The sequence below is a fragment of the Eurosta solidaginis genome, chromosome 4 (assembly GCF_040869045.1).
Source record: "Eurosta solidaginis isolate ZX-2024a chromosome 4, ASM4086904v1, whole genome shotgun sequence".
NCBI lineage: Eukaryota > Metazoa > Arthropoda > Insecta > Diptera > Tephritidae > Eurosta > Eurosta solidaginis.
In genome coordinates, this window is record NC_090322.1 from 124,897,554 (window position 1) to 124,911,113 (window position 13,560).

The window sequence follows — 13,560 nt, forward strand, 5'->3', positions numbered from 1 at the left end:
TTATTATATATATATTTTATTATTATCAGTATTTACTTTTGTTGTACTATAATAGATCGTTGATCTTATTGTACTATCTTTGCAAATGAAATAAAAGGGCATAATGAAATGCTGAACAGACGGTTATTTGCTGAAATGTCACAAACCAGGACGTCCCAGCAAACAACTGCAGATCTAACCCAACCTCCCCCCTCTATAAGGCCCCTACCAACTCAGCTGTTTGATCTAGGTAACCATTAGGAGGCCTTACGCCTAATCAACACTGAGTCGCTAGAGCATATAGATGACAATTTGTGAGTGATCGCAAATATTGGATCGAGCGAAGCATTTCTACGAGAAGAATATAAAGATTATACATATAAATTGGATGAATAAAAACTGTTTATTGAGGATTGTACATGCATATGAATTTGTGAACAAGAATGTACGCACAGCCAAATATATGATTCATTATCGATGAAATTCATTGGAAATAAAAGTAAAGGCTATGACAAAAAAAAATACTTAAATGCCCGATTAGGTTCGGTTTTTCAATGCGAGCTTAAACTACAGTTTTACGTTTAACCCTGTAATTTTTGATGATAAGGCCTGGACCAGTATTACATTTTGGGATCCGTGATATCGAAACCCATTTTTAAATCACAATAGGCCTGAAATGGCGTATGTGAACTAGCTTGTTATAATTTTTGGAAATATCTTCAGTTGCATAGTCATCGCTTGAGTGAAAATGGTTTGCAGTCACTGATTGTACATAAAACGTAATATGGGCCCTGGTTTTTCACAGCACATTTCATCTAAAACAAAGGTTAAGCTAAGTTTAAACTCACCATCTTGGCTGTCAACATTAAATTTCGCTGTTCCTTTTAGTTAAACCAAAGAGAATAATATATATAATAATATATAAAATAGTTCCATTTTTTTTTTTTTTTTAGTTCCATTTACATTTGTAATGTACCTGATTGGCGGGTATTACAAAATTACCTTCTACACATTTTTAAATAATTTATATTAATATATATTGGATTCTTGGAAAGAGAATGAATGGTCAAATAAATTTCACAAAAAGTATGAACTGACGTCTCTTATTATATCAATCCTCTTTGGTTAAACAGCCGAAATTGGCAGATTTAAATTTATGGCGTATTATTTTCTGTAAAAATTTTACCCTCATGACGCCCTCTTAAATTCTATCTTTTGAACTAGGTGTCTGATTTTCAGAAGAGAACACGCCATTAAATTAACTTAAGCTCGCATCGAAAAACCGGGCCTTACAGTGTAAACGTGCTGCCTCTCATATCTACGCCTGAGTGGAACAACACTTCATCTCGACTGCCAATTCAATAACGCAGTATCTAAGAATTAGAAACCCCATCACGGATTTATTCATTCAAAAACTCGGTACCTTATAATTTGATTGAGTATACTCTATCTTAAAATTCGTTTGAAAGACGCCCTTGTTGAATTTATGTTGAAATGGCGCGTTTTTGAAACAAGTTCAAATAAACAAAAGAGTTCTGGACTAGGCCGTTAGTCCATGTATGCACTAATCTACATGAAATTCACAATAGTTTATCTAATCCCCAGGAACCGGGTTATTATCTTAAAATCTTACGGCCGGTCATCTTGTGTTAACATTTTTTTGATTGGAGGTAGGGTTTTCCTCACAAGTTCCCTGAGATACGTCGTTTGTCGGTTTGTCGCAACTGTTTTGTCAGCTTCGCCCAACCGAACGGCACCAAAAGTTCATTTTTGACAAAACGGCGACTTGGCAGGTTTACACTCTATAATAATTATCGTCACATTCTTCATTTTGTGGTGGTTTAGATTCTTTGGCAAGATCATCCACATCTCGCATGCAGTTTATTTTAATTAACGGTGCTTTCTTATTTAACTTAACGAATACTTTGTTATTTTTGCAGAAAACAGTGCTGTAACCCACGGCTCTTAGTTTTTTCGCATGATGAAAAAGAGCATTTTTTTCCTTATCCTCTCGATACTCTGCAACGTGGATGCCTCTCGGTCTTAACATGTCTCTGTTAGTTAAAAACTTTACTTTCTTGTCAAGAGTGGCAAATTTAACATGCAGACAGGTTATTTCTTTTTGATCTTTGTTTTTCTGCTCTTTTGGTCCTTGTTCGAATACACCTCTGATATCAGCAGTATTGCATGGTATCCCCATAATTTCAGTATACATTAAAACGGTATTAATTAATGGGTTTTTAATATCGCCTTTAGGAACCCCAGTTAAGAAAACACTGGTGACAATCTTGGTATTATTTGATTCTATTTTTTGATCTTCAAATAAAGTACCGTCTAAAGATTGCTTTATGATTTTATTAATTGACTTTTTCTCTGAACTATCAACCTTATTTTGCAGTTGCTTATTAGCTGATTTATCCAAATTTGATTTCTCGATGGTTTCCGATTGCTTTAATTTTAGTATCGCAGCATCTTTTTCAGCACAACTTTTAAATGCTTTTTCAAGTTCGCAACGCGTTTCCTCCAATTTGTTGATCAAAATTTCATTACGCTTACGCAAGGAAATTTCTGTTGCCTTCGAGCCCAATGTACTGAGCCTATTCATCATTTTCGCATGCTCATCTTTCCTATTTTTGATTTCGTTATCTTTACGCTCGATATCGGCTTTTAAACTCTCTATTTCGAGGTTCAACATTTCCATATTTCTTATATGGCTTTCCTCTAATTCCAATATTTTGTCGGAGCTTTTTTCTAGTTCCCTTTCTAATTTCAATTTTTGCATACGGATTTCAGTTGAATTATTATCGATATATGATGTAAAATTTTGTTTTTTAAATTCACAGTCCAAGTTGTCGCTTTCTGCAGATTTTTCTGACGATTTTTCATTAGTGCTAAGTTCCGCTATGAACTTTTTCTGGTCGTCAATTATCGTAGTCTTCGTAATAACTTCTTGCTTTAAATGTTCGATTTGCACTTTGAGACCTTTCTCCACTGCTTCATACTGTCTACGAGTACTTGCATAAAGTACGTCATTCCGTTCCACCAACTTTTCATGCTTATTACTTGCCTCGTATAGCTTGAGACACTCTTCGCTTTTTTGCTCCAATTCTAGCAAAATGTCTTTAAGTCTCTCTTCCAAACTAGTCAATTGGACTCGTAGAAGTTCTGCTTCTTCCGAAGCCTTCAAGTTACAATTATTTATTAGTTTCCCGATTTCATCCTCCCTGCTCTCATTCTGTGCTTTTAAATATTGATTAGCACTTTCAAGATCTGTATTTTTTTCTTCGGCTTCAACCAACAAACGTTGCATATCATAGACATTTCGTTCGGCTTCATCCAGCTGCAACTGTAATTCACTTCTTGATTTCTGTGTTTGATCCAGGAGAGTTTGGGTCTCATTTAGCTTTTGTTCGTTAGCCGTTTCCTCAAAATCTAGAAATATTCTATGCGTTGTTGGGTTATGCTCTCTGCACTGTGGGCAGCTTGTCGATCTAAAGGAGAAAAATGAAGATAACATTATTTGATAACCAAATTTGCTAGGAATCACCGCTTGGCGGTTGTATAAAGAATTTGGATACTATAAGAAATTGTGACTGCCACACTTTCATCATTTTATGAAAACTATAACTATAAAGATTGAGGCGTAGTGCCATTGTAGATAACGGGCACAAAGAGTCTAGAGTACGACAATTGTAGGAGATGTACAAGTTATAATCGAAACAGTTGTCTCCTTGCACGCGCTGCTGTTTTATGTTGTTTAAACTTTTTCTAAAACATATAAGACTAGCAAGTACCCGGCTTATCTAGAAAGAAGAAATGAGAGAGATACACGATTATGAGTGACAAGACGAAAGCCAGATACAACAAAGTAATTATTTCGGAGTTTCCTGGAAGGAGATTTGGTACTTCTATTCAACCCACAACGAAAAAAAGGGTTTTCTACGAAATTTCAGTGTAACTGGGAAAGCCTATGCAATGTTTTAAAACGGACCAACGATGTTGTTTCCCGCATAAAACCATTGAAAAACCGCGAAACAAAATTAAAGATGTTGTTTAGATCAGTGGTCATCTAGTGAAATAATTATTCGCACTCACTTCACACATACATTCATATGTATATATTCTCTTTCGTTTAGAGGTCGCTGAACAAGCGCAACATCGGAGGAGGCTTTTGTTTATTTGCGCATGAATCAATTATAGAGTTGGGTCGTTTCGTTCTGAACTTGTTCAATTGACCGGGTCTCTCAACTGAACAAGTGAACTAGATCTTCGATTTCGGTTCTATTTGTTCTTTTAGTTCATTTGTTCTTTTAGCTCGTTTTATCTAATGTTATTCTTTCTCTCATCTCGTTCGCGAACATACATACGTGAATTCATACATACATACGCAGAAATTCACAGTGAGCACGAATGTCGATGACTTGAAAAGTTCATATTTACAATTTGTGTCTGTACTCTTTCAATTTCCTGGATCTTCCAAAATTTGTAACTTTTTTTTTAAAGTTAATTATACATATATATATTAACTTATTTATTCATAACACATTTAAATATACCTACACAAAGCATTACTGCATACACACCCCAATCTATACTTGTTGGCTTTTTCCGCGGAGCAGCAGTAAACAAATTTGCTTGAAAAAAAAAGAACAAACGAACAAAAAGAACAACTTGTTCGTTCATCAGAAAAAGAACGAAATATTCGAATCTCTGAAATGAAGGAAAAAGCACAAATCTAATCATACATACATACGCAGAAATTCACAGTGAGCACGAATGTCGATGACTTGAAAAGTTCATATTTACAATTTGTGTCTGTACTCTTTCAATTTCCTGGATCTTCCAAAATTTGTAACTTTTTTTTTAAAGTTAATTATACATATATATATATTAACTTATTTATTCATAACACATTTAAATATACCTACACAAAGCATTGCTGCATACACACCCCAATCTATACTTGTTGGCTTTTTCCGCGGAGCAGCAGTGAACAAATTTGCTTGAAAAAAAAAAAGAACAAATGAACAAAAAGAACAACTTGTTCGTTCATCAGAAAAAGAACGAGATTCGAATCTCTGAAATGAAGGAAAAAGCACAACTCTAATCACTCTAATTACTAGAGGTTTGTTCTCTAATGATGACAGACCTTTGACACTCCCAAATTTAAAAACCTGGACGAGTTGCTTTTACGAGGTAAGGACAACGGGGATTAATGCAATCCCCTTCAGGGAAAATTGCAGTAGAAAAGTACCAGTAGTAGTATATTAGTAGTGATAAAAAATTTGTAAACGCCAACAAGTTTTGGGGGAAATAGTTCATTTTCTACTAAATATTCCGTGAATTGACATTATGTTGTGTTGGTTTGGTTATTCTTTCAGAATTTGTTTGAAGAATTCAAAAACTCCCTATCTGAGCAAAAGTCAAATGCATTTTGCCATAAGATGGAGTTAATGAAAAGCATTCTGAGATAAGGCGTTCTTCAAGTTAATTGTGATATAGAGGGTTTTTGTGAAAAATCCTGAAATGCAAATTTTTTTATAAATATTTCGAGATTGGATGATTTCGAACTAGGAGCCGACATGGAGTGATACTCTAGTCAGCAGCCGCAATTAACTGACAAAAAAATAAAATAAAATGGCTTATTGTTGTTGTTGTTGTAGCGATAAGGTTGCTCCCCGAAGGCTTTGGGGAGTGTTATCGGTGTGATGGCCCTTTGCCGGGTACAGATCCGGTACGCTCCGGTAACAGAGCTCCATTAAGGTGCTAGCCCGACCATCTCGGGAATGATTTATATGGCCACATTAAACCTTCAGGCCATCCCTCCCTCCCCACCCCCAAGTTCCATGAGGAGCTTGGGGTCGCCATAGCCTCGTCTGTGAGTGAAACGGGATTCGCCGCCCGAAGGTGAGGTTGACAATTGGGTTTGGTGAAGCTATATATTGGGCTGGCAACCTGAAAAGGTTGCGCTACACAACCCTTGAGTCTGGTATTTTAGTCGCCTCTTACGACAGGCATACCTACCGCGGGTATATTCCAACCCCCTAACCCGCTGGGGGTAAATGGCTTATTGTCTTAGAATTTTATATTCCGGCCTTGAATTTGAAGAAGAGTTAAGCTTTTGTGCGGTCCTGCTACACAGGGAGTATTTTCCTTTTCATTCTAAAATTTCGGAAAGCTCTTTTCCGTTTAAGTATTCATGGAAATATTGCGGATAAACTGTTAATGTAGAATATTCGGAACACGTTCGTTTGATACTACCTCACGTGGTCCGAAGATTCCAAATAAATATATAGATAATATTCCAAATATAAAACGATTACACAAATTCTTAAATGGAGACGTATGTTCCGAACATATGGAATGAATAATTTAACGTGCTCAATGAGTACATTTCGTTATGGCATCTCTATTAATTACTAATGACATTTTACTAGTCAAGTTTTTGACGCTGAACTGTGAATTTTGAATTGGTTTAGATTTCGCATGTTCATAGCTCCTTGTCCACGATTCCTTGGTGTCCGTAGTTTTCATAAGACCTATGTTCACCCACACTTATAAATCACGGCATAGTTGTGAGGATAAAATCCCCCGAATTAACTTTTTAATAATCATCTGGCAACATCTCAACATTGTTACTCACAATGATATTTAATTGTGAATATTAAAACAGAATGAATAAAACATAAACATAATACGTCATGAGATATTGTAATGTAGTACGTAAGAATGAACCAGATATATGTGGGGTGAAACATGAAAAACGATTGGCAAGAGTGACATCGACACTTTCATGTTTCACCGCCATCATTATAAATTTGGCAAATATACGTGTCGGACGTGCTCACAAAAAGTTTATTAAATAAACGCGAATCAACATTTTAAAATAAAAAAGTAGAGTTTTAATTAATTTCTAATGTGTACCTGGCGGAAAAGACCGCCCAGACAATCAGCATAGACTCTACAGAACCAACAGTTTAGAGGCGGCGCCCTCCGCGCTAACCTAAAGGGTAGAAGGTAACCCCACTTATTTTTCCATCATATTTGTGTGAGCATGGCCGGGTACGGCATGAATCTCCACCTAATTCTTGGGTAGCAGAAGATAACCGTAGTTATCTTATATGGCGACCGTGAGGCTGGAGCCTCGTTCTTTTTTTTTCAATTTCGCAACGCAACGAACCGGACGTTCTCACATCAGCTACGGTGAGTGGAAAATTTTTTTTTCGGAGGACAGCAGTATTTTTGGACAAGAGAAAAAAAGTAAAAGTGAGTGTGGTGCGAAAAATGTGCAAAATTTAATAATACAATTTTCTAATTAAAATTTTAACCTACGGCGTAATTTTCTAAATAAATTCAATAAAAATACAATACACAATTTGCTAACTAAAATTTTACTAATCTACGATATAATTTTCTAAATAAAATTCAACTAAATTGCAATACATAATTTTTTAATATAAATTTTTAATAAACTACCATGCAATTTTCTAAGTAAAATTCAATAAAACCTAAATATACAATTTTCTAAATAAAATTCTACTAAACTACGATATAATTTCTTAAAATAAAATTTAACAAATCTACAAGCTGTTTTTCTAATACAACTTTAAACAATTCTACGATTAAATTCTATAAACTAAATTTATAAACGACAGTACAAATTTTCTACATTGAATTTAATAAACCACAAGAACAATTTTATTAATCAACATTTAACAAAAGCAAAATTCAACAAAATTAAAATACAATTTAATAATGAAAATTTAACTCAAAATTTTACAGATTCTATAAATTTTACATAACGGCACTCGCACCACGCCACGCATAACGGCGAAACTAACGGCACCCAAAATTTTCCACCACCAACTTTAAGACGTAAAACAACAACATCGAAGACACATACCAGCAGCAGCAACAACACCAGCAGCAACAATACCAGCAGCGATTCAGGTCTGCCAGCGCAGCAGCAGCAGTGACCAAATATAAGTATACATATATGTATTAAACATTTCTTTTGCCCACGGGTACTTTTTCTTTAAAATTATATATGTATGTATATTAAAAATTTAAATTTCATATTAAATTTGGTGTCTTCGTATTCCAATTAAATTAATTTCGCATTCAATATAAATTTTGGATTTTTTTGACAATACATACGGTGGTTTTCGGAAAAACCAATTAAATTTTTTTTGATACATAAGGTGGGTTCCGTTAAAAACCAATTAAGATTTTTTTTTATTACATGCGGTGGTTCCGTGAAAAACCAAATTGAGATTTTTTTGAATAAAGCGGTGCGTCCGTGAGTACATTTTAAGACTTTTACCAATTAATACTTACATACTTTTGAGCCATTTTAAATTCAATTACTTTTTAAAAATTTTTCATAAAAATTTACTGCTGTTGCAATTAATTCTTCTAATAAATTGTTAAATATTTCTTTAATTTTTTTCCCCCTTCGCTCTTTTTCCTCAACAATTTAACTTCAATCTTAAATTCAACATTCAAACAAGTGCTTTAGTAATTTCATATGTACAACCTTAGAAGTGGTAGACAAGTGCAAAAAACTTCAGATTCAGAATCCGATTCAGATAAATCAGGCTCAAGCTACGAAAGTTTAGCTTCATCATCGACCGAAAAAGTCACAAACCAGGAAAATAGATTCTCTTTATCAACAGATTTTCCAGGCTTCGAAAATTCTTCCATTAAAAATTCAACTTCTAATTTAGTTTCAAATCTCAACGATTCAAATAGTGAAATTTTAACTTCTACTCTAAAATCAGATCCTAACGATCCAAATAGTACAAACGTGGCCTCATCTTCTTCTAATTCAGCTCCAGATCTTAACGATCAAATCATGGCAACACCAGAGGATAAAAGAAATTTTATTAACACATGTGCTAATTCTATTAGAGAAAACTACAGTGGTGATCCACTAGCACTTGATTCTTTTATAGACAAAATTGCATTACTCGAACAATTCGCCACTGCATATTTAACCGATACTTTTATAGCATTGTTAAAATCAAAATTAGAGGGTAAAGCTCGTGAAGCACTACCAACACAAGTAGCTTCAGTCAACGAAATTAAAACAGCTCTACGTAATAGGATCAAACCAGACAACTCAAACGAAAGCTCATGAAATGGCAGTCGAACAAACTGTTAACGTGTGTCGTTTAAACGCAAAATCCAATTTAGTAAAAACCATTTTAGCCTCAACGGCATTTACTGATCCGAAAGACGTAGTAGCAAAATTAATTGTGGAACAAAACAATGAAGTAACTGAGCGTCAGGTTTTAGCTTTTCGATCACGTGGTAACAGTACATTTAGAAATTCACGTGGTAGTTATCGAGGTTTTTACCCAAACCGTGGCTATACTGGTTATAGAAACAATAATTCATTTTCATACAATAACAACTATACCGGCAATAATAATCAAAGATATAGGAATTATAACGGAAATAGATACCAAAATAACGACAATAATAATACGCGTTCAAATACAAATCCTAATTCAAACAATAGTAACAATAGAGGTAACAATTCGAGATCAGCCAATGGTAGAGGTCGAAACGCAAACGTTTGCGCTTTAAAAGCCAGCGCTCCTCAGGAGCGAACACTGAGGGAGGACGAACTAAGCCAGTAAGCGAACTTCCCTCACCAATAGGCATCTATTGTTTAAATTTAAATTACTCTGATTTTATAGAATTACAACTAAACGAGTCACAAAAATTTTGTTCTTTCCTAGTAGACACTCAAGCCGACATTTCCTTAATAAAAATATTATGTCTAGACAGAAATATTTCCTTAAATACGAACGACATTATTAACATTACCGGTGTCACTTCTAATTCAGTTTCCACTTTAGGTAAAATTACAGCAAATTAAAATTTTTCAAACTTTTCTATTAAACATACTTTACATGTAGTGAATGAAGACTTTAATATTCCATCCGATGGCATACTGGGTAAAGATTTTCTGAAAATTAACAAATGCATTATTAATTATGAAAGAAATAGTATTTCCTTTTGGGTAAGTAATGAAAAAGTCGCGATACCAATCCTACACGGAACAGAAAGCGACAGTTGTATCATTCCTCCAAGATGCGAAATATTCAGACTTTTTGATTTAGGAAATTCACCCGAGCCACTTTTCGTGGACTCGCAGGAAATTGAAAAAAGTGTTTTCACAGCTCGGTGCATTGTTAATTCCAGTAACCCAATAATTAAAGTCATAAATACCACAGATGATAAAAAGTATGTGAAAAGAAAAAGTATTCGGACAGAAAAACTTTCAAACTACAATGTTTATACAATTAACAAGACAGAAACAGAAGACAAACGTACCAAAAAACTAACTTCGATTTTAAAAAATCAAATACCTCAACATGCTCATAGTAAATTAATTGACCTTTGCATAGATTATGCCGACATTTTCGCTCTTGACACGGACAAAATGACTTTAAATAACTTTTACGAGCAAAAACTAAGATTGACAGACAACGATCCGGTATATGTTAAAAATTATAGATTGCCATATTCTCAACGCGAAGAAATAAATCGCCAAGTAAATAAATTGTAAGACAATGATTTGATTGAACCTAGTTATTCGAATTACAATAGTCCTTTGATTGTAGTCCCAAAGAAAGATACCAATGGTCAAAAAGCTTATCGTATGTGCGTAGATTTTCGCGCGGTAAACAAAAAACTCATTGCTGATAAATTCCCACTAGCTAGAGTTGACGATATTTTAGACAATCTCGGTATAGCAAAATATTTTTCCACATTAGATCTTTTTTCAGGATTTCATCAAATCCCCTTGCATTACGTCTTTCAGCACTGACCGTGGTGCATTTAGATGGAAAGTGCTTCCATTCGGCTTAAATATAGCACCTAATTCATTCTCGCGAATGATGACCATAGCTTTTTTGGGTATACCACCCAATGTCGCATTTTTGTACGTCGACGATATTATCGTCATAGGGTGTAGCGAAGCACACCACATTAAAAATCTTTCAAAAGTCTTCGATACTTGTAGATATTTTAATCTCAAACTTAACCCAAATAAATGCAACTTTTTACGACCAGAAGTTACATTTTTAGGTCATAAATGTTCAGCCAAAGGTTTGTTGCCAGACGACTCTAAAATAAACGCAATTAAAAAGTATACAACACCGACTGACAAAGACGCGGTACGACGATTTGTCGCGTTTGCAAACTATTACAGACGGTTTATACCTAACTTTGCGTCTCTGGCAGCGCCTCGAAATCGATTAAGCAGAAAAAGAGTTGAATTTGTATGGGATGTAGAGTGCGAAAGAGCATTTTTATCTTTGAAAGCAGCGTTACTTTCACCAAAATTACTTCAATATCCAGATTTTACTAAACAATTCATTATTACAGTTGATGCTTCCACAACTGGATGTGGCGCTATTCTGAGTCAAGAACAACAAGGTAGTGATTTACCAATTTGTTTCGCTTCTAAAGCATTTAATAAAGCTGAGCAGAAAAAGCCTATTATAGAATTAGAGCTTTTAGCTATTTACTTTGCAATCAAGCAATTTCGACCATATGTGTATGGTACCCATTTCATTGTAAAATCAGACCATAGACCTCTAGTATACTTATTCAAAATGAAAGACCCATCTTTAAAACTTTAAAGAATAAGACTGGAACTATCTGAAAAAAACTTTACTATTGTATATACAAAAGGTAAATCAAACGTTTGTGCTGATGCACTATCGCGTATTACAATCGATGAGGTTAAAGAATCGAACAAACAAATTTTGGCAGTACAGACAAGAGCCGTGACAAAAAAGGCAAGCGACAAAAATTTACATAGAAAAACAGACAAAACCGACGAAAAACAACTTACTTTACATGTCTATGTCAAATTTTCATTTAATTTTTCGAAAAAAGTCCCACGAATAAGATCTGCAAGTACGCACGATAGAAATAATAAAACAACAAATTTAAGAATCTTTGCGCATATTAAACATAAGAAACTCGAGTTACTTAGTTTTGAGCTTGTTAACGAAATAATGACTTTAGAGAAATTACTTTCGAGGCTTGAATCAGAAGCCGGCAAACGCAAAATTAAGCAGATTGAATGGCCTAAAAACGATATTATGTTCGAACATTATACTATTACGAATTTCAAAAATATTGGAAATAAAATTTTAAAATCATTAGAAATTATTTTAACAGATCCAGTGGAGACAGTAACAGACGAAGATACAAAATTAAAACTTATGAAAATTTACCATAATGATCCCATTTCCGGTGGACATTGCGGAATGAAAAGACTTTACGCAAAATTGCGAACAAAATTTTATTGGAAGAACATGACTCGTGATATATCGAAATATATCAAAGATTGTAAGGATTGTCTTTTAAACAAGGTTAAACCTAAAACAAAAGAAAAACTTGTTTTAACACCAACTCCATGTAAACCATTTGATATACTAGTAATTGACACAATAGGACCCCTACCTGAGTCCAAATATGGTAACAAGTTCGCACTTACCATGATTTGCGACATGACTAAATATCTGGTAACAGTCGCTGTACCAGACAAATCGGCAAAAACAATCGCTTCAGCTATTTTTGAAGGATTCATTTTAACTTACGGCACAATGAATGCCATAAAATCAGATTTAGGTACTGAATTTAAAAATGAATTATTCGAAGAATTAACTAAACTTTTAAATATCCAACATAATTTTTCAACTGCATACCATCATGAAACTGTTGGCACGATTGAACGTAATCATAGAGTTTTTAATGAATACTTGCGTGCATATTTAAAAGACAATTTTTCTGATTGGGATGTTTATTTAAAATACTTTACTTTCCTACACAATACTACGAGTAGCACAGTTTTCGACAACCAATTTTCGCCTTACGAGTTAGTCTTTGGGAAAAAGGTAACTTTGCCTAATGAATTAACAAAAGAAAAAATTGACCCAATTTATATCGTCGAAAACTATGCCAAAGAAGTTAAGTTTAGGATGCAGAAAACGCACAAAATGGCACAAAATCTAATTAATAAAAATAAATTACAAAGTAAAAATTTGTACGATAAAACGGCACGACCTTTAATTGTAAAAATCGGAGATAAAGTACTTTTACAAAAAGAACCACACCATAAACACGAAAATATTTATCAAGGTCCGTTTACAATAACCAAAATTAACGAACCCAATGTAACTATTTTCGATGAAGTCAAAAACAAAGAAAAAGTGGTACATAAAAACCGCCTAAGTAAAGTAAATTAACATTACTTTAATACTCTCACTAAACTTTAAATTTGATTGAAAAGCACAAAATTTACTTACTAGCACTTAAGCAGCCATGAAGGCTTAAAAACTGTTAAACCAAAAAGCAAAAAGAGAAAATACGAATTTTGTATACTCAAAAAAAAAAACTTTCTTATAAAATTGTCTGTAACGCATAAAGTAAAAATTTAATATGTAATACAAAATATAAAACTTTAAACTGAATATGTAAAACACAAATATTTACAAAAAACAGAAACATTCAACATATTTTGTCATAAATCAAAATAATTCAAGGTTTGATTCG

The 13,560-nt window shown here is 33.9% G+C and overlaps 1 protein-coding gene across 1 annotated transcript in view; it reads right to left on the minus strand.

Annotated features, from left to right (window-relative positions):
* Positions 1-359: 359 nt before the first annotated feature.
* The window catches only part of LOC137250276 (myosin heavy chain, clone 203-like), a 77,362-nt gene continuing 64,161 nt past the window's right edge, over positions 360-13,560 (minus strand). The window contains exon 2 of the mRNA XM_067782778.1: positions 360-3,470. Coding sequence (XP_067638879.1) covers positions 1,775-3,470 — 1,696 coding nt within the window. The 3' untranslated portion in view covers positions 360-1,774. The remainder of the gene's footprint in view (positions 3,471-13,560) is intronic.